Source organism: Tetrao urogallus (genome assembly GCF_951394365.1).
Source record: "Tetrao urogallus genome assembly, chromosome: 15".
Lineage (NCBI taxonomy): Eukaryota > Metazoa > Chordata > Aves > Galliformes > Phasianidae > Tetrao > Tetrao urogallus.
Genome location: NC_136828.1, coordinates 2495708 through 2520762, shown reverse-complemented (window position 1 = coordinate 2520762; position 25055 = coordinate 2495708). Strand labels below are relative to the sequence as shown.

General features: G+C 48.1%; 1 protein-coding gene across 1 annotated transcript in view; it reads right to left on the bottom strand.

Annotated features, from left to right (window-relative positions):
* Nucleotides 1-24215, bottom strand: part of CREBBP (CREB binding lysine acetyltransferase) — a gene marked incomplete at both ends in the record, with an annotated part of 76399 nt that extends 52184 nt beyond the window's left edge. Inside the window, 2 exons of the mRNA XM_079543076.1 lie at nucleotides 15087-15799; nucleotides 24131-24215. Of these exons, the coding sequence (XP_079399202.1) occupies nucleotides 15087-15799; nucleotides 24131-24215 (798 nt within the window). The remainder of the gene's footprint in view (nucleotides 1-15086; nucleotides 15800-24130) is intronic.
* Between the last annotated feature and the right edge of the window lie 840 nt (nucleotides 24216-25055).

Here is a 25055-nt window from a genome sequence, read left to right as displayed (position 1 = left end):
CTCATTTTTGTATTCACAAAGGCCAAATTCTGGTTTAAATTGTTCAAAATTAGATTTTCAACTTCAAAACTTTAAATAAATAACAATAATTTTAAAATATATATCAACATTTGGCTTTATGCAATCTCCCTGCGTGCATCTGAAGATATGCAATTTAACTAACAAAAACACTGTACAAATGCAAAGGAGACAGTAAGATTACTCCTCCTAATCTGCATAGAGGAAAAACCCTACTTTTTCCAATGCTGTAACAGCTCTTGAAAACCACACAAACCTCAAAAGCACTTTGCTGCATTCTGAGCACAAAGCATGACTTTGTGTGCAGAGGGGAAGGGAACACACCGAGCTATCAAGTAAATGCTTATCTGCTTGTTTGAGCAGTTGAGGGAAAAGGTCTAAACAAAAGGCCATCTATGGCTGATATCCTCCACAGCTCACAGCCCCCAGACCCTGAGGAACAGCAAGCTGAAATACAGCTCGTGCTGAACCACTAAGGAGAACAGCGTCCATCCCAAGGAGCCATTTTGTCTCAGCAACAGCTTCCAAGCGGTGACATCTCCATCAGCTGAGCCACTCAGTATCACACCGGACAAAAGGTCCCCAGAAGACAGGAATGACTGCAGCTGAGCACCCACCCCTCAAAGGAACGCAGCGTAGAGAGTGGAGCAGACAGCGCGCGTGTGTTCTTTACGTCGGGAAGAACCCTGGATGACTTTGTCACCTGTCAGAGCGCCCTGAACGGAAACCAAGCAAGCCTTTGTTTGAAAGGCTAAATCCCATTTCTCCCTCCCTTTGACCTCCGCAGCCCTCCCATGCACCACACGCCGCGCTTCTGATCCGCTCCCACTTCCCAGGGCAGCTCCTGGGGCAGCAGGCCCCGCAGCCCCGGCACCGCCAGCAGCTCTGACAGCAGGGGCAGAGTCCAACACACAGCTCAGCACTGCCCTTTGGCCCGGGCCTGAAGCCTGGTGTCAGGATGCACAGCACCCGCTGCTGCTTTTGCACCAGGAAAGACCGCAATTCCAGCTCAGCTCTTACACTGAAGGCACTACAAAGCCCGACACGTGCAAAAACAGAAATACAGAAGTGCTTCTGAAAAAAACCCCACCGTTCTGACTGAGGTACCTATAGCAGAAGCCTGGACAATATCACCTGCTTTCTATACAAACGGTTTTCTTTTCTGGACTTGCAAATGAGCCGTAAGTACAGACAGCCTGCAGTATCACCTGAAAGTTAAATCGGTGCTGGGAACACACCGCTGCATGTCCAAAGCCACCTTCATTTGTTATATTTATCCATTAAGGCTGTCTCTGAAGTATTAACAGCAAAGCATTTAATAAAGATACCCACTTGTCTCAGCCCACTATTTCACACCAGGTACGAGAAAGGACCGCGCAATACCCAGAGCTGCACACTTGTACCCTGACAGCCTACCAGGTTCTTCTGGGTGAGCACAGAACATTTCATTTTAAATTTGCTAAAATTTGAACCACTGAGACTATCCCAAAGCTGTGCGGCCTTGCAACCCTAGCAGGTAACATCATCCTTGCTTTACCATTTCGTAATGTTTCATTTTCAATAGATTTTGTTATGAATTATATCAGAACTAAGCAGAACAGCAACAAAGCAGCCCTTCAAGTTACCTAAATCGAGCGCTTAATACAACGAGGATAATAATTGCCTTTCTAGCTGATTGCTGAGGCACAGATATCTGATCACAATTCTAAGGCATTCCTTGCTGCTCATTCAGCCCGAGCTGGGAGCAGACTCCCTGCACAAGGAAGGGAACCCATGGCTACAGTTACACCAGCCTAAAACCAATGTACCTATCTGATAACACTGCAAACCGTCAGACATCCCCTTTCACCTTAGCTTCGCTTCTGAGCACTACTGCCTCAACACTGCAATTAAAAAAAGGTATCTCAGGAGCGGAAACTCTTATGTGGCAATCTGTGAAGTAAATATGGAGACAAAAGCCATGAGACCACGCACCAGACAAGTTCATTAGAACTCACAGATGTTCCCAGGCTCACCAGCTGTGACACTTTTCAATCCCATTTCATGTGGGAGGAGCTGAGCTTCTCAAAGGAGACCAGGAGAAGTGCACAACGCAAGAACAAACTCCCACCTGTCTGTAACAGCATTCAGCTGAGGCCACGATGGAGGAGGAGCTCTAGCAAAAGCAGCTGCCAAAGAGCATCAGCTCCCAGCACTTCGGAACCACTGGAGGAGGAGCAGGGCACACAGTGCAGCTGCAACCTCCCCAGCAAACAGCTGGGCAGCAGCTCGGCACAGGAAAAGGAAGAGTCAGATCCTCTCTGTAACAGGCAGTGAAAACACGGCCAGGCATCAGCTGGCACTTCCCAGTTAACAAACCCAACATGAGTTCTATCTAGAGCAGCAGCAGTTAGTTGAAATCACACAGACAGCAAGCAAACACAGCCGTACAACTGCACACGTGCAGCCAGGGTTTCACACTGCTCATTTGTTCTGCAAAGCAAAAGCAGCAGCTCACAACAAAAGCACCAGAAGGCACACAGTGCCACGGCACCCTGCCCTGCCCCGGGAAATGAGGGAGGAGAGGGGGACAGCGAGCCTCTGCATCTGTGCTTCTCAAACACAGCTCTGGTCCTGGTTTGTTGGCTCACACGGAGACGCACAGATAACTACCAGCCATCCATAAAGCTAAGGCAGCACTGAGGGGCTGGTAAGCCAGGCAGCAGAGCCACCCTGTAGGGCTACAAGAGCCTCAGATGCACTGAGCATAGCGCAGGCAATCCCAAACACATTACTTCTACTAAAAACTAATTCTTCTCAAAAATACAATAAATGCTCTTCTCCTTTAAGGTGGAAGCTGCATTTAATTGGATAACCTTGCTATCCCAGAAAGACAGGCAGATTCTGCTCCCCTTTTTCATCACTATGGAAACTCCCTAAGATGCTGCGACCTATTACTGAGGACGGATTGGAAACCAGAGCATATCACCCGACTCACACAAACCAAGGAATTCACCAACTTCCAAGCTGAAAAATGGTAAAGCCTGTGTTTGGCCAATGTGGACAGCACAGGACACCTCACGCTGCAATGCACTGGGCAGCGGGTGAGGGAGGTTCTTCTCCTTGTTTTGCTTTATAGCTATTTCGACAGCAGAACTGAGTTCCATTCCCTCTGGTTCCTGGAGCTGTCACAGATGATGTCTGAGACCAAATCTGCATACTCAGAGTGGATGGGACAGAAACGCGCGCTCAGGAACTTAACTCCAAGCTACACCAGCACCAGATTGCATCTGAATGCTGCACCACTTCTATTTTTAAAGCTTACTCGCTTCCTCCCTTTATTACTGCTGACAAACCACAGTATTTCCTCCCGCCAGCACCAGGAGTTCCTCCCCCTTTGTATCTGAGTGTCTGGGCCATCAATAAATCCCATCCTTTCCTCCCACTCCGAGTTTTTATTAACTGTCCCCTCACCTCTGCCTCTGCCGCCAGCTCTCATCCAGGCAGTTACTTCATTACCACTCACTCCTCGGAGGTTTCCAAGACATGCAACCAATACAACATGCTGCAAAATCCATTCACAGTTATAAGCACAATTTCCTAGTCAAAATCCACGGGTTTTCTGCCTTTTTTTTTTTATTATTATTATTTTTTTTTTTTTATTCTATTACTACTTAAATTTCCCCTCCAACACGCTATCATAAACTACAGAGCCATATATAAAGTTTGCTCCTCACTACCCTTTTTCCTTGGGGAAGAACTGTGCTCCCTCTTCTGCTACCCCTAACCCATCTTTCACACCAGGGCTTCCAAAATTCATAAAAGCTCTGGCAGGACAGACAGAAGTTGCTGTTAGCTTTCCTGCAAGAGAGAAAGCCATCCTCATTTGCACACAAGAGATGTGCCAAGCAGCAGCACCTACCGCTGACAACACTCCTGCTTTTGTATCTTGCACCACTGTTGCCCACTTGCAGCTATTTCTTTAATTATTGGTCCTGCCAGATAATTAAAGAAAAGCTTCCAAGTTGAAATAATTTCAAACTTTCATTAAGTTCTGAATCTCTGACTCTTCTGCACAAGAATGGAAGAAGGTTACGATGGTCCAGTAGTAAGAAAAAAAACAAGAAACCCAACCAGACACAGACTAACTTGACATCAGGAAAAACACAGAAAGGTTGGCATGAAAAAAAAAACCTCAAAGAACTCAAAGCAATTTGGGTTCAGTGAAAAATACGCTTGGCTGAAATAATCTCATTATGATCTAATCCAGTAAACTAAAAATAAAGTTATCATTAACTTATAATGTAGTATCTTCTTGATTTTTATCTAGAAAACAGTCTGAGAAAGAAAGGAAGTCGGCTGGAGGGTTTGGTTGGACCGGCTCTGAAAGTAAAGCTGCAAAGGAGTCCAGCTGCACACGTGAGCTGTCAGTGTGACAGCAGGGGGATGACAAGAAGGCTGGCGGAGCACACAGTGACATCCCTGTGCTCCCGGCCTGACCAGAACACTTCTGCAGCAGCAACAGTCGGGCTGCATCAACTCCTCACAAAGGATACACGAAAATGACAGGATTCTGAAAGGCCTCAAGAAGTATTCAAAGGACTAATAGGCCTGGCTACAATACGTAGTCTAATTGCAGTCTAACAGCCTAATTTACTTAGCTTATTATTTAAGCTTATTAATTAGCTTATAACATCAAGTAATGATCCTGAAGTACCAATTCTGGGAATAGAAAGGTATAAATATGTACCACCTAGCAAACACGTATCAACAGGCAAAATGTGAGGTCCTACACCTTCCAACCAAAAAAAAGAGAAAGGGTAAATGACCAAATACCACTGAAACTCTGAAGATTATGCAGACTTTTTAAGAAATTTTTCTACTTAAAAACAGGGATTAGCTGACAAAAGCCACACAGCTTTCAGTAAAAGGTGTGATTTTGTATTGCTGTTGTTATATGCTCAGTTCTTTATAATGTGGGACCTACTGATAGAAAGGGAATTAGAAGTTCTGTTCTGCTTGCCTAGACACAAAGCAGAAAGGTGAGAAGAAAACGTCCTGGCAAGCAAAAACAATGTAAGAACGTGACCATACTGCCACCTCCATTAACCACCAAAGCCCAGGAGAGCAACGCTGCAGAACAGAAACCCAAAGCTGCACCACAGCAGAGCACCATCCTCTGCCCCACAGAGCAGAGGTGGCTAAGCACAGCTTCAAGGCACTGCTCCTCCCAGCAGCAGGGCGGCCCATGGAGCTGACTTTCATGCATGCGCTCACTCAGCCCAGCAGCAGGAAAGCAGCTTCTCCACACTGACTGCTGTGAGGCCGGCCAGGGCCCCTGCTCCTCCCCTTCCCCAAATCCATGCTTCACTCACCGCTTTGGAATTCACCAGTCAATTTGACCCATTTTCATTAAAGGCCTCACAGATAAAATTGATTTCCTAAGCTTGCTGCGTAAACAGATGGACAGGTGAGCTACGGTGCTCCAATCAGCATCACCACGAAGAGAAGGCACAAAGATTCTGCCGCTTCCCCCAGTGCTCACCAGGCAGTGTCTGCAGGCGCTGAATGAGCCCCGTTAGTGCTGCCAGCACAGCAGAGAGGTAATGTGAGGATGGGGCAGGGAGCATGATGGTGCATGCAGGGGATCAGGAAGGACTCGGGCCCGTATAGTAGCAGCATGAAGGCACTCAGCCCACACCACACTTAGATCTGGTCTGCCCGTGTTCTTGGCAATAGGAAAAGAAGAACGGGAGAGCCTCTATTCTGCCAATTTGCTCCTGTACCCCTCACTCTGACAGAACAGCTGCAGCAGGAAGACAAAGATGCCTTTTAGCAACCAGCACCATCCTTATATCTCTCTGAATTTAGTCTGTGAGAGAAAAGCTAAAAATGATCTCTAAGCTCAGATTAATCATTTACATTATTATGCCTGCAAATAGAACATACATGTCAGAATTCAGGAGTGAAGAGGGAAATCGGGCATCCTAGATGTGACCTGGTTTGACAAGAGGCCAGGTCACAAACTAAGGGCAGTGTCACCAAGCGGGGCACGTGAGAACTGTGTGTTCAGCAGCAGGAATGGCTCCAGGAAGACAGAGCTGTCACTGCTTTGCCCTACATCTTGTGCATCTGCAAGGAGAGATGCTCCCCGTTTCCTCCTATTTATCCCTGGAAGAACCTGACATGAAACACTATGCTAAATGCTAAGCAGATAATAAGTGTTTCCACCTTTCAAGAGCTACTTGTGAACGATGATTCAGTTTTCTGAACATTTAATCTACAGCTTTAAGGTTATGCCATAATCAAGAGCCTTAGGTTGACTGAACAGCCGTGCATCACATATGAGCATCTCAGAGAAAATGAACCAAATCTTTCACAGCCATTGCTACTCAGCATCTCACACGCCTCATCCAAAATCCCCTATTACATCACAGGCATACGGGGAATGTTATTTTTCCCTTGTATTTTTTTGAAGAAACAACTAGCATGACATAAGAATCCTGCACTTCGTATTTTGACCCAGAGATTCAAAAAGCATCCTTTGGGCTTGGCACGCAAGGAACAATTTCACACAGAGGAACAGCTGAGCACTTCTGCCCTGAGCTCTGCTGCTGGCAGTTGCCACAGGAGCAGGGATGGTCCGAGTTCTTGTGCCTGCTGCCACCAGGTCACACACCTGCACACTCTTTATCCCACCCTTCTGTAGGTGGCATCACCAAAACCAGTCTCTTAACACTCTACCATTGCACTAAGCCTTCAGGTTCTTTGCCATCACTGAATGTGCTTAAAACGCGGGCTTTCAACAGGTGGTTACAAAGCTCAGCACTGTGACCCCCTTCTCCCTTCCCACCCACTGACGCCTTTTTGCTCCCAGAAACAATATCACCTTGCTTTGTTCAAATCATTTTAACTTACCTACGATTTTCCTCACTTTGACAGAAAGGTAAGGAAATGGAGCACTGAGGTGTCCTGGTGTTCACCAATGACAACTGGCAGCACGCAAAGCACTGGCAACGCAGGAGCGATGTGCCGTAACGTAATGGAGGAGCACCAGGAATGCAGGCTGACAGCAGCCGCTTTCAGCACTGTCAGTCAGCAGCAGGACAGAGCTGCGCACGGTGCCCTCCTGCCTTCCAGCGGTCACCCAGTGGGAGGCAGGCAGCCCCAGCTCCGTGCTGCCATCCGCAGCGCCCCAGCCAGCAGGACAGCCGCCAGCTCCCGGCTCGGCCCCTGCAGCCGATCCCTCCTGGTGCCTGCGAGCTGCAGCCCCGCACTTTGGACTCTTATCTCCCTCTGGAATGAAACACAAAGCTATGGTGCGAGGCAAGGTCCACCTGGCTGATCATGGCTACCAGGGAAGCGTGACAGAGAGGGCCGGTGGGGATTTGTGCACGCTGGTGAGGAGGGAAGGACAGGCTTTCTTCACTACGCTGGCACCATCTTCTATCTGTTTGCTGACAAAAATGATGTCAGCCTTTACTAATTGCTGTTATATCCTATAGGAACACGTTCCAAAAGAAAGTCACCACGGTGCTTGCAATGTAAATGCCAGAGGGACAGATGGAGAAGCGAGGAAAAAATTAATCATTTTGTGGCAAAGAGCCAACAGCAACACCAAAAAAAAGAAAAGGAATTCAGTTTAAGTGCAAGAATGGAGACAAGGCCACTGCCTGCACTGGAGGAACGCTCCTCACCCTCACCAACGTGGCAGGTTGACAAGAACAGCACTTCAAAAATACTCACTTTTAAAGTCAATTAACAACAAGGATGCCTTAAATAAATACACAGGAACATAATTTTTAACTGTTCAAGAATTAGTTCTGAGAATTCCATTGTGAGCTGCCTAGCAGCACCCAAAAGATGCCTGTGTTGTGCCACTTCTGCTGCCTTTGCTCATAGGCTGCTCTACTGAAAGCCCAGAAACAGATCCATGAGGTTCTACAGCATCTTCTCTTCAGTACCAAAGAAATGTAAAAAAACAAAAAACAAACAAAACAGAACAAAAAAAACCCAACAAAAACAAAAAAACAGAAAAAACAAACCCAAAAAACCAAACCTCGCAGATGCAGGAACCATTGTCATTTGCAGCACCTGTTATTATAGCAGGAAAAACTGAGTAGAGCCAGAACTAAAGTCTAAGAAATGCCATTACGAGGAAGCCAGGTGCTTTATTGCCACTTGTAGTACGACTTAACCTCTTCCAAGAACTTCTCAGAGGTGAAAGACAAATTTAAGCATTCCAAGGCAACAAAATGTCTTAAAAACCTACAAATATTCCAGCATTATTACTGACACAGAAAGGTCAGAATTTTGTGGAAAAGAGCTCTTTAGGGATGTCTATACAGAGAAAAAAAAGCTCTTAATGCGTTTAAGTTGACACTTTCAAAAAAAAAAACAAAACCAAAAACCAACAAAACACGCTTACTCTGTATGCATGCATGCATAAAACACTTTCAAACTTCCTTCTGAGAAGGCCAGCACGAGCTGATAAAATGGGATACACCACAGGAAGAACTAAAGCCATTTCTGCACTGAGCATCATTGCTGTACATCAGGAAAGCACAGCTCCGAAGGCTCACTGAGTGCTGTAACCTCAGCAAATAAGAATTCTAAGCTTTAATGAACAATTAGCAGCAAGTGACCATGCATTCTAATCACTACAAGAGCTTTCATGGCTGCCAATCAGAAAAAGGCACCAGCAGCCCTACAGAGTGTCTCAAACACCGTGAGGAGAGGAGCTCAGCTTCCTTTCCTTCCCTACGTGAGCTCCTCAGCAGACACAAATCCTGCAGGAAATTGGTTACAATGAAGGAAAAAAAAACCACAGTGCTTCTAAAAGACATAGGTAATTATTGTATTTCAACCCAGAACCAGAGGAAAACAGAAATCAAACCGACAAGGAACAAGTTTCCACTCCAGGTTACAATGCATACACAAAAAAGAGTCAATATGGTTTACTGAAAACAACCACTTAGCTTAAATATCATAGCGTGACATTAACAGTAACCAGAGAGAAACCTAAATATAAATATTTTATACCATTGAAATAATTTGCAAGCAGTAATTTTAAGATCCAACTGTGTTTATTTGGAAACACCACACAGCACGCAGAGCTGCCCTGAGATCTCCGGAATGCTCCTCTCGGAGGACTTCACAACTCACGTGAAGCAGCCCACAGAGCTCTCAGGACGTTTTAAAGCCAGGTGAAGATCTGACGGTCATGTGGAATGCATGTGTTTAAGCTGGGTGGTGAGAACAGCCCAGGGCTGCAGACAGGGCTTGCAACGGAGCAGGAGGTGCTCAGAGCGAAGGGCTCAGCACCAGCCGCGCACTTGGGCACACAGCACAGAACCCCAGCGTTAGTCTTGCTGAGTTCTCCAGCCCTTCCAGGGTACAAAGATCCTCTCACCGTAAAGGGGTTATTTCATTTATCCTAATTGCCAAAAGTTTCAAAGGGCATTTGTTCTAGTTTGTTTGTGTTTAAGGCCTGTTTGAGAAGGGACAGGACGCGGCCGGGCCTGCACCGGGCTGCAGCTGTTCTGAGAGCTCCTCTGCTTCACACAGGGATCTTTCTGTCAGTGGGCCCCAATATTTAGTGTGCCTTGCCTCCATTACGATTCACTGCAAACCAGTTCATGCTGTGGCACTGTATGTGGCAAAGCTAAAGCACATACACGTGCTCAGCAAAGAAACAAAAAATGCGGTTCAGTGCAACTACGGCTCTGGGCCTGAAGCAGCACCAGCACGCAGAGCAGCACACGTTTCCAAGTGCTGGTCCCAGGCAGCTCTTCTAAGCAGCACAACTTCCAGAAAAAACACCCAAATCCTCATCCATCTAAATCTCAATTCTACCAACTATTTCCAATCTCAAAACCACGACTGGGATTACACAGGAACACTGACAACACAAGCAACAAGCATGGCACGCTGCTCCCTTCAGCAGCTGCAGCAACTCCCCAAACAGGCACGCCTTCCTGCCATAGTATGCCATGCCATACATGTCATTCGCAAAGTTTCTTCCCTTCTCTTTGTTTCTAAGAAAAAAGGACACCAGCACATTGGTCCCAGGCCATACCACAGGCTCTTTGACACATTTCTCTACATACTTACGACCATGCGATTCACAGTGCCATCACAGCTCACTGTCACACACAAATGATCAGTGCATTATGACATAAGGAAAAGGTTTTCAGACCTCTTAAGAGATCTCGTCACCAAAAATGCTCCTGCACAATAGGATCTGTATGTACAATTGGGATTTATTAGAAGAATTACTACAGAACAGACAATTCCTTCTGCAAGAAGCAACCTGCAACCTCTACACAGGCACACATCAATAGGCAGGCTGCCCTCTCTCAGAGAATCTTATCTCTGTGCATTAGAAAAAAAAAATTGAAATGCAGCAGCGAGAAGAGACGTGGAATCAGCCTAAAAATCAGAAAGAAATCATAATGAGGATCTGAAGGTTTGTCATCTTCATAAAGCTTTGGAGACAATATCACTTTCAGTCTGTGGGTTCCAAAGAACTGGTGGCTCTCTTGATTTTACTACCAAAGTCTTCCTTCCCATACACTACTGAGAAACGAACTCAACTCCAACACCAGAAACAGAAGCACTACATAACGCTAACCTAAGTGACTGAGAGTTGGTGGCAAGATCCTTAATGTCAGTGCTGCGTTACTGCAGCAGAACACAGCAGCACAACTCTGCTCTAAGAAGACACCGAAATATTTCATTTTCGTCAGCTGGATGACTTGATGCAGACCGGCTCCTCCAGCCCGAGCTGGAAGCAGAGCAGAGGAAACCAAGCTGTGGTTTCCCATGAAGGCTGACTGCTCCGTTTCGCACATTCTTTCAGCCTGCAGCATTAGTCAGACACGGCACGGGTACCGGCGTGAGCGTAAGAAGCAGGCAGAAGCCAAGCGGCTATCGCTTCAAGGATCTTCAATGACATTGCACAACTGCAAAGGCAATTTAGCTCGCGTACTAGAAATAGGAAACAACTCGATTCCAGGTGCCAGGAGGGACTGCTGTGGCAGGAGAGCATTTTAAGTTACCAAATCTGGTGTATCAAGTGCCAAGTCACCCACCAAGCACCGCTTTACATGGCCATGTTTCAAACCAGAGCTGCGTTACAGATATCTTCATTTTACTATAGGTGAGTTTTGCTGTTAGGCACTTCTATATATTTATATCCTCCTCCTGCTTGTACTACGATAAAGGCACTGTAAAAAAAAACGTAAAAACACTGCTTTGGTCATCACAATATTGACTAGGGAGCCGAGCAGCTGGTCCAGTCGGTGAGCACACAGCAGCAGGGCTGGGTGGGATGCGGCTCGCGTGGCTACTCGTGCTTGCCAGAGGCTCTGCTTGCAGCCAGCCTGCTTGGCAGCCTGCTATGGACAACGTCGAGGATAAGCTGCAAATTAAGCGCAAGTCATGGTAAAACAATTCAGGCAGATCCAGACAGATTGAGAGTCACCAGAGAAACAAACGGCAGCAGCAGGCTGCGAAAACAAACACGGCGACCACGGAATGCGAACGTCTTCGGCTGACTTAATTCACAATCAGCGAGTGCATCTCAATCTGCTACTCAGCAATAGCAGCCAGCTAATCTCTTCAAATCTTTTTTTCTCTCTTATTTGCCTTACCTCAGATTCCTCAAAACACAGAGTCAAACATTAGGACGCATACAGAAGTCTTGCTCTTGTTCTTCAGAGAAGTTCACTGCGCCATTAGATGTCCTGAAGATTACTATCCAACAGCAAACCACTGCTCAGCGAACTACAGGGAGCAAAACCGTGACTGCGCACTGCTCCGAAGAACACACACACACACACACACACACACACACACACACACAGCCTGGAAACAGCAAAGAGCAGAATCCAGTTTTTACACAGCTCAGCACCAAACCACGACACAACCGGTTGTCCTGTTGGCAGACATTACAAGGGATGTGACTGTGTTCTGAGTTCCTCCTACTCTTTCATCTCAAAATTCTGCTGCAAAGTGCAATGCCATGTGGCTATTTTGATTAAAATAAAGTTAAAGCCACAAAGAACATGAATTAATTAGGTCAATAAAGTTAAGAGACAAGACTACACTGAATTCATAGAGAAATCTAGCACACTAGATCTGGTTTTTGCCCATTAGTGCCGTTTTGAACAGCTAAGATTTGGGTACCAGAACTCTATTACACGTGCCACATTCCCAGAGGCAATGGGGCTTAAACACAGTGCACACAAGCAAGGAAAACACAACCAATCATTTTCCCGTGATTGATGTGCTTACAGGCTCAGACTAAGATCTGACCAAACAGTGACATCCGTGCACACCATACAGAGCCCCAAAAATTAGACCAACCTGCGAAGGAAACCAATCTCAACGTAGGTTTAGTAGTGCTGAGATCCACGCAGAATAAAAGGAAACTTCCCAGAGCTTTCACGGCAGCAATAGGAAGAAAGGAACGCAGCACAGCAAGAGGCTGTGTGACATCTAACCTATAAGAACAACTTCCAGCTCCAGTGCCAGCCACCAGGAACCACACAGAGGTTGAATCTCCCTCATTTAATAAAGATGAACTCAATGACGACGGCAACAGAAGAGCGTGAGGCACAGAGCACGTCTGCAACGAAGCGCTGGTTTCTAGGGAAGCAATAAACCATCTGCTGAGCTTTGTTGCTACATAAGACGTTCAAAAGCCGACAACCTTCAATCTTCCACACCACCTCTAACTTAAGATGATTCTCTAGATGGTCTGAACACATTTTCTAGACCTAATGGACTTTGCAAAAGCGATTACAACAAAAAGGAACAATTTCACCAGTGCTGGAAATGACTGTGACTAAACAACCTGTTCCTCTACCCCCCACCCTGTGATATTTGTTCAGAGAAGAAGAATCCTTCCGATCTTTTAATCAGATTTCTTAAAGAACTTCAACCCAAATGAAAACTATCCTTGCAGCACTGTCCATGTCCCACAGTTAGAAGCAGAACTGTTCCAGGAGAGGAGTCTGGCAATGGCTTGCATGAAGAAAGACACAGCAGTGTACACAGCTTTCCTCAGAGGCTTCCGTAACATCTCAGGTCAAAATCACAAGGCAAGCACTCCATATAAACCCACAAACCACAGTTACGGCCAATAAAGCATTCAGATCCTTGCTATACTAATCTGGTGTATCTGTAAATAACTCACACAATCTTTTCAGCAGAAACATCAGTTTCAGAAGAACAGACAAACCTGCTGAACTGTTTATTTACATTCCTTGAAAGCCTTCATCACAACTGGCTGACACACATCACCGTTAGGACCCTACTAGGATAACAGACTCAGCGATGGGAAGAGACTGCAGTAGGATGCCAAACTGAAATGCCTATTCCAAAAAGAAAACAACAAAACCAAAAAAAATGGAGAACACCTCTGTTTGTGAGATGGAAATCCAGGGAGCAAGCCGTTCGGAAATGCACTACACAGCAGGAGAAGCCAATGATGTAAGTAACAGGGATCTTCTCACTACTCTTTTCCAAAGTAATTCTTGCTCAATCTAACTTACTCCTTGAACTAATGCTGAGAACACCCAGATCATCTTCCTCAGCTCAAGCATCCCACTTGCAGCTGGCTCCAGACTATGGCTCACGTCCATGCATTTGCACTGGCCTATTCCTTACCGGGGTGGACAGGCTTACAAGAAACCATAGGACCACAGAACCTCTCCCACCAGTTTCATACTTGGTCAGATAAGACCTTAGGCAAGACCCTTTGTTCCTGCGTAATTCAACTTGGATTAGTTTGCATCAAAAATCAGTAGCTTAACCACATAACTATGTTGTGGCTAGGGAAAATCTGCTCCATAAATTTATGGGAAAAAGAGATAGGGTTAAAAAAAAAAAAAAAAAGAAAAAAAGAAGAAAGCAGCTCCTTTCTTTCTGTTCAGCCCAATCCCTCCCCATGGCCAAATTAATTGATTTGGGGCTGGAAATGGATGCACTCATTTTTCTGCGCTCTGACCTTCACTCAGATCACAAGCATCTCTGCCTTCAGCAGCGGGATCCCTTTTGGTGGCATCAGAATGCTCTTTGTACTTTTATGTTCGAGAACCAAACCACCCAGTACTCCACCATCCATATTTCTTAAGAAAACACCATTCCCAACTGGGCTTTCTTTTGTCAGGCAGTGCAATTTTTTCCAGAATTCTTAACACAATGAATTAACACACGCACACCAATAAATTACAATGACGAGTGGTGTGCGGATGGATGAAAGATTAGAGATGGAATTCCTTTCCAATAACAGAATGTTTCAGCATCAGAATCCAAGGGAGGAGCTGCACCAACGCCACACAAGAGATGAGGCCCAGTGCTACCCAGCTGAGACAGAAGGAGCAGCACTCTTCACCTCTAATCACATCTCTGAGCTTAGACAAGTGAAGTCAAGGGCTAAAAAGCAATGACTGTATCAAGCAGGGACCACAGCAGTGCCCCAAGACACAGGTGGAAGCTTCCACAGGTATGCACACTCCCTGTCCCAGTCTGCAAAGGCCACTAAGCTGCTTCTTGCCAATACTGTCCTTCCCTTTTGTAGAGTTCAGATTAGCTTTGCAACCCATGTAAAATTTCATGTTTCCAGATTAGTGCTCCTGTATGTGAGAAACATTCAGTGCACAGCTACTGACTGCAGCCCTTGACAAGAGGACAAGTGCTATACCTCTCCCTCTTCAAACTCCTTAAGATCTCACACTGCTTTACAGCACATTGCTGTCTGGCAGATATAACGAGATCCTGCACAGAAATAATTACTTGTCCCCTTTTTTTGCAAAATTAAGCTGTTCTTTTCTAATCCACACTTCTAAGACAAAATCCAACGTTTAACTCTCAGGATGTGTTTTCACACGATCACATTGCTGATCACACGACAAACCAGCTTCAATATTTCGTATCATTGCTCTCCAAAACAGGTAACTACAGACTCAAGAAAGCACATTATTTTGTTCTGCTCCTCAAAAATGGGCTACTAATTTTTTCAAAACACCTGAGTGGGAAAAATGCAAGTGCAAAACACGGAATACGTTAAATTGTGTACATACTTTTGTAATTGCTCCTGTCTGTGCTGTGTTCAGCCCGGTGTGACCAGCCATCTGTGGAGACACTTGGGTTAAAGTCTCTGCCAGCACACTGCCTGCATTCCCCTGCATGGCAGGGGCAGAATATTGCATTCCTGCTCCCCTTCCTCTTCCAGCTGCCCCAAGAGATCCATTCATTACCTGCCCTTGTCCTTGCTGAGGCTGATTCATTAAACTGTGACCAGAATTACTGTTGAGAAGGCTCTGGTGTGTCTGACTGAAATTAGTATTCATACATATTCCAGGTCCAGTCTGTGATGTTGCAGGGCTGCTCGTCACCATCCCCACTTGTTTTTGTGCTTGAGAGTTCAGTGTTTGTGATGCAGGTGTGGTAGGTCCAGAGGTGCTGGCAACTTGCTTTGCCAGGCCTGAAGCAGAAGAGTCTCCCTGGTTTAATGGGCTCTTACCCATAGCACCCAGGTTGCCGATGCTCGCACTGTTCGGCTGCCCCTGCACTTGACTCCCGACTCCCTGCTGGACAGGGCTATTTGAGTTCACATTTCCAATTCCTGGGTTTAAGGAAGAGCCGCTGCCTCCCCTCAGAAGTTCAGAAAGTTGCTTGTGTTTGGAAGCTGCATCTGGAACGAGGTTCCCACTGCTATTCAAAAGGCCCAACTCGCCATTGGGGATCAGCTCATCAGGAAGATCATTTTCCAAGTCAAACAAAGATCCAAAATCTGCAAGTTAAAACAGAAACACAAGTAAGGAAAACATAACAGGTAAGTGACTAAAACATTCATCTACAGTACTTTGTACTGGTCTGAAACAGCTGTGCATTGAGGAATATCTTCACCCAAGACAATCAATGCTGTCGGCAAGTGAGAGAGTGCTCCCATGACAGGAAGTTCAGGGCCCTTCAGAAAGCAGACAGTAATACTTACTATGTACACGCAGAAATAAAGGGTAAAACATAAATCATTAAGTATTAGTTTTATTGCACAACTTGGCGAAACATTTTACTATGCTTAAGAAACTGAGGTGGCGGCATCTTACCCAGGTCCCAAGTCTCTTGTGCCTACGCTGAAAGAACAATACAGAAGTATCAGGGGAGGTTTTCTGATTGACTTACTCTCTCCAAACAGCTATTACATCACGTCTCCAGCCTCCTGACTAATCCCAGGCCACTGCATTCCACCCCAAAATCCTACCACAACACTGCCACTTGGGTTTGCATATGACCTTCCAGCAAGGCCTCAAAGCTTAACCAAAGGGAACTATGCCTCTTGGAAGTGCTGATCCCAGCCTCACACATCAACGTGTTCAATATCAGTCGCTAAGTTCTTTCTGTTCATTTGTATAAACTATGATGTGCTACATCTCAAAGGCTCCTGAATGACACGCTCAGCATGTTCTTCTCACAGTGCCTCACTTCTCACACCCTCAACAGCTCCAATCACTCAAATTGCTCTCTAAGTGCCCATCCCTCATTTATCATATCCCGTATTGACAGAGGTAATCCACATATGCTCCAGATGGGCAAAATAAATCAATCAAGTCTTCATTACAGCCCTTGAAGGAGCTGCTTTGCCATGCTGCAACACCCGAAGTGAAAATACCCAAACACACACCACACAACTCAGTTGTTTTCATTTATTTAAAACAAACAGCTCAAGTTCACCAAAATGTTTTACTGCACATTGTCAGCAGTGTCTGTGCAACGATGTTATTTCAGTATGCAACTAAAATATGAAGTTATTTGATTGGTATGAAGGTACTTACTACATATTTGTAGACATAAGCAGCGTGTACATCCATATTAAGAAAGGAAACACACAAGCAAACTACCCCAGCTCACCAGTTCAAACACAAAACATCTCTGCAAAGCTTCCCAATCCGAGGACAGTGGTTCTAAAGCAACCACTCATTACTATTATCTAACAGGACTGTACGAAGGACTGCATGCCTCTCCAAAGCCAGCCCTGAGCAATCCTCGTCCCTCGCAGCGAAACTAAACCAAAACACTCCCAGGTTAGAGTAAACGGGAGTTATTTTCTCAAGACAGGAATCCCTAATGCTGTATAATGTTAAAGTTCAACTCGGTGCTCCACCACGAGCAATCAGTGCACGGCTCAGGCTGCAGAACTGCCCTAAGAACACCCCATGTGCATTTAGGAACTGAAACAGCAAAACTTGCAGCACATTTAACCTGTACGAAGAAGCCAGGATGCCCTACTAATAACTTTCAGTCCATTGAAACACAGTGCAGGCCATCAGCACTCAAATTTTCAGTTCATCCTGGAGAACAAGCGTTTAGCTGTGCTGCAAAACGACCACAGAGTGACATAAACCATCACAGAAAGGCGCACCCAGGTTCGACCCCTGCCTCTCCTGAGCAGCACGTCCTTCACAGCCCTGCCCCTGTGCCAAGCCCATAAGCCCTGACACAACGCTGTCCCTCCTGCTCTCTTCCAAGCAGGGAAGCAGTAAGCCAACATTTTCTGAAGCCAATTTTGTGCACTGAAGTATTCGTCCTCCTTTTCTTATGGAAGTAACCCTCCATTCGTTCAGTTCTCCTTTTCCACCTGCCTTTCACAGGAGCTCCTGGAGCACTGCGTATCTTGGCGATCGCTTCACCACCTCTCCCCCTCTTTCACACACAAGCCTGTGATGCTACTTACACTGCAGTTTGTGCCTCTCGCAGTGCATTTTATCGACCTTTCTTCTTACAAGCCAAACTCATGTCAAGCTCTCCCCCCACAGCTGTGTCTCTAAGCCCCAGCACCCACTCCCAGTGGCTCTGCTTGGGCTGTCCCCACAGGGGCTCTGCAGAGCAGCTCCATGGATGGAGACACAGCACTGAGGATCCGGGCACCTTGAGGCTCGCCTCACTTCTCCAGGGAACCTGTGTAAACCCCACTGCAGCATCCTTACACTCTGCTGCAGTAAAACTGCTCGTGCTTCAGGAACAAAAGGTGGTGCGTGAGTATGCATGGCTGGGGGAGACAAGAAACAAGATGTGAAGACATTGCTATAGCTCAAAAAAAAAAAAAAGGAAGAAGAAAGTTTTTTTCCAGTCCCATTTCCAAACTGAACACTGCACTCCAGCATCCTAGTTTTTTTTTTTTCGTTCTGCTGCCTGGACGCTTCACCATGCAGTCAGAGCCAAGGGCTGGAAATGTTTTTGCAGCTTATGAGAAGAGTGAAGAAAGCATTTGGGAATACCGCCTCTTAAATCCCGACACATCCCGCCCCTCTTCAGCTCCTGTAAGAAGTCTGTACATTCGTGTCAGGCACGGAAAGTTTACTGCTCTGCCAGCAGGAAAACACAGAACAGGTAAACAGCTTTGCATGGCAGCTGTGTAAAAACTCACTGTTCAGATGTTCAGGCAGGAATTAAGCATTCTGCTTTTATACTGCAATCAGAACTGCACATGTTACATCAACACGAGGTGTATTTTACAGCAGTTATACGACAGAAAACAAAAGCCCACCTAAGCATGTCCACCAATCTATGAAGACACAAGACTGTCTTGGCAGTTACAGGTACACGTATGCACACAAAAATCTGCCCTAACAGAACACGACCCATTTCTGCAGCAGCCAAATGAGCAATAACCTCCAGCACAAAGGCAGAAGGTCTCCCCTGACACAGAACCAAACCCTCGTCCGTCAGGAGGGAGGGAGAAGCACCGAGCAATTCAAACTCTGCCACTTTTCCCAAAGGCCTCCTTTTCCAAGCTGAGAATTCACTGCTCTCTGAGCATCCATTTGCACACAGGAGATAACACGCTTGAGACGCACTCTCTCCTGATTTCAGACTCACGGGCTGCAATGTTGCTTTACTTTCCTGGACAGCACTTTCAGCAACCGCTACAAAAATAAAACAAGTTTCCTCCCAGATGTTTTCAGAACTGTCACACTCTCAGGTAGAACACTGCCATCCATACAACTACTTGCAACTGTTACCAGATTCTTTCCTATCATTTCAAAGTCACCGCTGTCCCGTCAGCTGTCTGGAGCGGTGGCACATCCTGAAGTATTCCCTTCCCTGCTCTCTGCCTGGTATGTGGAAGACATTAAAGCAGGTGGTCAGCTGCTTCAATCCAGTCTCAGCTTTGTGGCATGACTGCTGCTTGCAACATGACAGGGCACCTTCCCATGCATGGGGCCACGGCTGAAGCTGCATGCAGGTCCTGGCAGGCAGGCTGTATTCTCACCACGCCGTTCCTTCCATACCAGCAGAGCTGTTACACTGCAACGAGCTTGGGTTTGTTTTGTGAGGCTGCTTTCAGACCCCAGCAGACAAAGCCCCAACAGTTCAGGGCTCAGCGGCTCCGCAGGCCCCTGGCAGGTACCCTGCTCAATGGGCACACTGTTTGGGGCGGGCAGCAGCTCCCACACCCAACCCACCCCATTTCAACAGGCAAAGATTCTGTGATTTATTGTTTCACAATAGACAGTTAGCACATTTGAAGTTCTAAGAGCAATTAAAAATACCTTTTTTTGGGAAAAAAAAAAAAAAAAAAAGATTTCCAGTAAGGAAGTTTTCCATTAATGCCCTCACCTGATGAGGCAAACATACACCAATCTGATGTGCCCAACCTGGTGTTCAGCCACCAGGCTGGGACAGACAGCAGTGGGGTATGTGGGGCAGGTAAAGAAGCCCAAAAGGCTGGAGGGGGGAGGAGGGAGGGATTTACAGCCAAATACTTCTCCACAACTGAATGCCACGTAGGGCACAGACAAGAAGCAACGCGGTGGTAAGTTCCTAAATTGGATCTGTTTGGTCCACTAACCAGAAGGGACACTATCAGCTTAGAACCCAGCTCATTTCATGAACAAGGTAAAGTAGTTTCAAACTCACAGAAAAATCTCTCCACCTGTTTTCGTAAGACTTCAGCAACTAAGTGACTTTTCAAACCTGAAGCTCATTACACTAAGCAAACAAATCAGGAAGAGAAAGAATCCGTCCTCTGCTAGCCTCTATGCCTCCTCCACCAGCACTCAGCTTTAGAACTGCTCCTGACAGCAGGCTGCCAGCCTGACTTCTTGGGACACAAAAAAAACCACATAGCTGGATCCTCTAAGCCACATCCAATGGGCAGCACCAAAAAGCTGCCTGACCCCGGGATGTCCAGCTGCCTTCTGTCCCCAGCTCTGCCCTGCTGCCTTCTCACCACCCTGAAAAACAGAACAGAATAAGCTGAAACACACACTGATAACTGAGTTTAATTCCTTGCCTCTTCCCACCTGCACTCTGTGTGTCATCAAGTCATAAACCCAAGTTTGTCCTTCTACTGTATTCATTCAAATCATCTTCATCTTTTCATGCTCACAATGAAGACACAACGTGCTAAAGGTCCCCAAAAACACGACACTAGCTTCTGTCAGATCTGCTTCTACACGGGGGAAAAAAGTCATCAATTACTGGAATGTTCTGCTATTAACACAAAGTAATACGTAAGGGCACGTTAAATGTCCCTGGTACCAAAATGAACATACAGAAGAAAATTAAAAAAAACCACATTCAGGTAAGTGAGCATCTTATCTCTTCCTGGATGCCAGAGGGGAAAAAGAACACATAGAAAAGAAAAACGAAACCACAAAAAATGCGTGGCAGAAGAAACGCAACGTGGTCTGTTCTGGAAGCATCGGACGGCAAGCGCTGGATCCGCTCTGCTTTCCTCCAGTCCTGCACAGCCCCTTTGTAACTATTCTTCCCCTCAATTGCTTCCCAAGGTGTCGCCACTGTTTTGACAGTGCCGCTATGCCTGCTCTCATGAGCAGCTTCCAACCCTACCCGGCAGCACCAACAGCAGCCTGTGAGCCGGCACAGCACACGCAGCTCTCGGGCTGCGCAGCACAGCACGGCTTGTCGGCCCGCCTTGCTGCAGGAGCAGAGCTGCAGGCAGGAGTTAGCTTTGCTTTCAGATCACCCTGGCGAAGATTAAATATTTTAGGGTTCTCGAAGCACATTACTGGAACTGAGGCCTCGCTTTTTCATCCTACCACAAACACATGAATCTTTCCCGGCATCCTAATTTAACAGCTGACAAAACGTTGAAGTTCGAGGTGACCATTTCAAGCAAAATCACGTGAGATGCCAGTAATAAACGGCAGGCACTTGCTTAAGGCAGCACGAAACGCACAGCGAACCAATGCCAGCACGGGAATGCCCTCAGCCATCCCACACAATGACGGATCTACACCGTGCCACCCTCACCACACATCTGGAGAAGACCCAGCCACAGCTCCCCAAGATGTGCATTATCTCGACAGCCTAACGGTGACTGTGACGCTCTGACACTCCCTGCCTACCGGCTTCTTATCAAAGACACGGGTCGACACGAGGTGCTGCACATTTTAAACGGCTCAGTCCTCCATCCTCCTCAGTGTGAGTGACGGCACCGGCAGGGAGAGCTCCGTCCTTCCATCAGCCCGTGGAAGGGCTCACCTCTGTGCAGGGCTGTCACACGGCAGGCCTACCTCTGCCCGGAACAGAACAGCGAGGATTAACGTGCACTTACAAGTGTGTCACAAACCAGAAGCAGTATGCAACATTACAGTAAAAAAACAAGTTTTGTGTCTCCTTGTGGCTGCTGCAAATCACGAACTGATGGATGTTTCCTTTCTCTTTCCTTTAAAGCTTTTCCCTCCCGACTTCTGGGACCAAATGATAAGTGAGGGCAGTCTGTCAGCAATTGCAATTAGGCTGTGCGAAAGCACAAATCGCAAATGCGCCGAGCACACAGAAGGAACCAACAGCACGCAGGCACTTGAAACTTTTTTCTTTTTAGAATACATCTGACTCTCAAGAAAGCTTCCAACTACAACTGACTGAATACAAAACCGGCATCTGCTCAAATCTGCCTTACTGCAAAGCACTGATTTCAGCGAGCAGAGGCTGTTCTGAATCACTCTCATTAACGCCTTCCTCAAGGAGTCCATGAAACTTAGGAAATGACCTCGCAGCCACCACAAGGCAGATTTCCACATCAGATTTCCAGCTTTCTTTGCCCCATTAGAGAAAACTACACCGGAGATGACACAGAAGTCGTGCCACCCGCACAGCAACACCCACTACAGCACTCATCACACACGGACTCTCAGGTGCAGCACAGGCAGGCAGGGCTGCAGCCTGCAGCGGTGTGGCACTGGGAAGCCTGCCCCGCTGACAGCAGCTCTTACTGACAGCACGGCCATTCCCAGCGAGCTCCCACAGCTGTAGGGATACCCTCAGAGAAGCAATTATCTTTGTATGTGGATATGAACATTATCGCAAATCAAAGGGACCGGACCTACCCGGATAATAATGGGAAAGTCTCTTCTCAGTGAGGATTTTGAAGAGCGTGTGTGCCTGGGTTAAAGATTTAGATTCTGAGCTCCCAGTGGCTGAATTAGCACTGATAATATAGTTCCAGATTCCTTTTGATTCACACCCTGGCTCTACGCAATAGTAGTTGTTTGAGACATCTCTATTAAGGACAGCATTCCAAACGAAAGAATTAGGTTCTCTCTGCATCTCAGACATCTGAGAAGACAGATGGAAAACATAACATATGTTAAAAGGAAGATTTACAAAGCAAAAATTCTTGAAAGTGTAAATCAAATTAGGATGGAAGTGTCAAATTTCTAAGTCGTCCCACATGTTTTTTCATTGTATAAAAGACAAACTGCAGAATTTTTCCAATCCCAAATTCTCAGTTCCCTCTGATTCCTCATTAAACAGCACTGCGATAACACAGCCGTGCTTCCGCACGTGTTATTCTGCTAGCAGGTAACGACAGAGAGCAAAACCTCCACTAAAAAAAGACACCAACAAGCGGTGAAGTTTTTAACGTGAAGTTACAGACACAAAATCTGAACACAGCACATCGCCACAGCAATAATCAGCAGCGCTGGACTGGACTCATAACTTCCAGGAGCACCCGGACAGAACAGAAAGTGAATAACCTGCATCAGACAACTGGGAATTATCTCACAGGAGATCTGCATGGTCCAGCAGGGCTGACCCCCCAAGCGCTGCCTTATTTATTGCTGTCTGCTGTTGGCCCAGCGTCTCCAGCAGCTCTATTGCTACTGGCCAAGGCAGCACGTTCATTTGCGGTGTTAATTTCAAGCATTTAAAGACAAAAAAAGGAACCAACATAATAAAATCCCAGGCATACACACAGCTATCACTCTAAGCATGAATTGAAAGAGAAAAAGCAGAGGGGGACGAGCATAACACTACGGACTGCCACACAAAACGAGCCCGGCGGGTTATCTGCTCTGCTCCTTCACCTCGTGCAGACGCCGGTGTCAAACTCCTCGGAGACACGCAGGAAATCCCACCCTGCACACAGACCAACGGTACAGAGAGGTGCTGCGCGCAGGGTTTGTGTCGGGAGGAAGGAGCAGCGTGAGGCTGAGCAGAGGAAGCAATGTGCAGCGTGAGGCTGCGCTGGCTGTGCCGGCGCAGATGACAACAGCTGGAGCGGAGTTACGCCGCTCGAGTGCAAAAAGCCCGAGCCGTATCTGAATCGGGGCAGCTCGCAGCGGCGTCAGGCTCTCATCCACCATTACACACACCGGGCAAGTCCCGAGTAACAATACAGCCATTAAGCACCGGGCTGCACGCGTCCCGTCAGCGCGAGCACCACGAGACAAAGGGAAACCCCGTGAAATAATCACGGCCGCAAGCGCCCCTGGAAAGAAGCGGGCGACGAGAAAACGCTTCCTTGCCGACCCGGGTCCGCTCGCCGACCGGGATTACCCTCCTCATCCCGGAAAAGGCCCGCGTGCCGAAGCGCTCCTCGCCGCTACGCCGCGCCGACGCCAAACTTTCGCACGCAACGCGACCGAAGGCCTGCGCCAAACTTTCCGGCTACGCAGCAACGCGCGCCTCCGCAACGCGCGGCCGGCGGCGGCCCGGCGGACGGCAGCCGGCGCGGATCGCCCGCCCGAGCGCCGGTCCGGCCGCGGGCTCGCCGCTCTCAGGCCTCGGCCGGCCCGGCCCCGCCGCTCGGCGCTCCCCGGTCCCGCCCGGCCCCGCCCGCCCCCCCGCCGCCCTCGCCCCGCGGCCTCACCTGTGCTGTCGCTGGCGGAGAAGCCCGGCGAGTTGAGCTTGGCTCGCTTGGGGTTGGGCGGCCCGTCCAGTAAGTTCTCCGCCATGCTTTAACCGCTCGCGGCCCGTCCGAGGCGCTCGGGCGCTCCCGGAGCTCGGCGAGAAGGGAGGAGGAGGAAACCGAACAACAGCGCCGCTCAGTGCCCGGCCGGCGGCGGCCCCCTCCGCTCCCCCATGGCCGGGGCCGCCGCCGCAGCAGGCCGCAGGGAGGAGGGCTCGGGGCGGGCTGGGGGGAAGAGCCCAAGCGCCCCCTCCCTGCCGGCCCGGCTCCTCCCGGCCGCTCCCCCGCCCTGCCGCCGCGGTGCCCGGATGGCGGCCCGGCGCTCACTCGGGGAGCATAGCCGGCCCCCCCCCTCCGCCGCTCCGAGCCCCGTCCCCTCCCCTCCGCGCCGGGGTTGGAGGGGGGGGGGGAAGAGAACGCTCGGCCTCGGCCCCGGCCCCCGCCCGCCGCCGCCCCCACCCCGCGGGGCGAGCCGCGGCCGAGGAGGGCGGGGGTGGAGGGGGGGATTGAGAGGGGGAAGGAGGGAGGGGGAAAAAAAAAAATTAAAAAAAAATTAAAAAATTTCGGGGGGGGAGGGGGAAAAAAAAAAAAAAAAAAGCCCCAAAACAATGAGCCCGCCGCCGCCGCTCCCGGTCCCGCTGGCGGCGCCCGTTCGGCCCCGGCCGGCGCTGCCCCGCCGCCCCGAGCCCCGCTGCCCGTTGGCGGCGCTCCGCGCGGCTGCCCCGTGTCCCTGCGGGCGGCCCCCGCTGCCCCGGCCCGGCCCGGCCCGGCCCCGCTCCTCTCGCGCCGCGCTCCGGCTCCGCGACAAGATGGCGGCTGTTGATTCCTCAATTAAAAAAAAAAGTTTTTTTTTCTCTTCTCTTTTCCAGAGACCATGGAGGCGGGG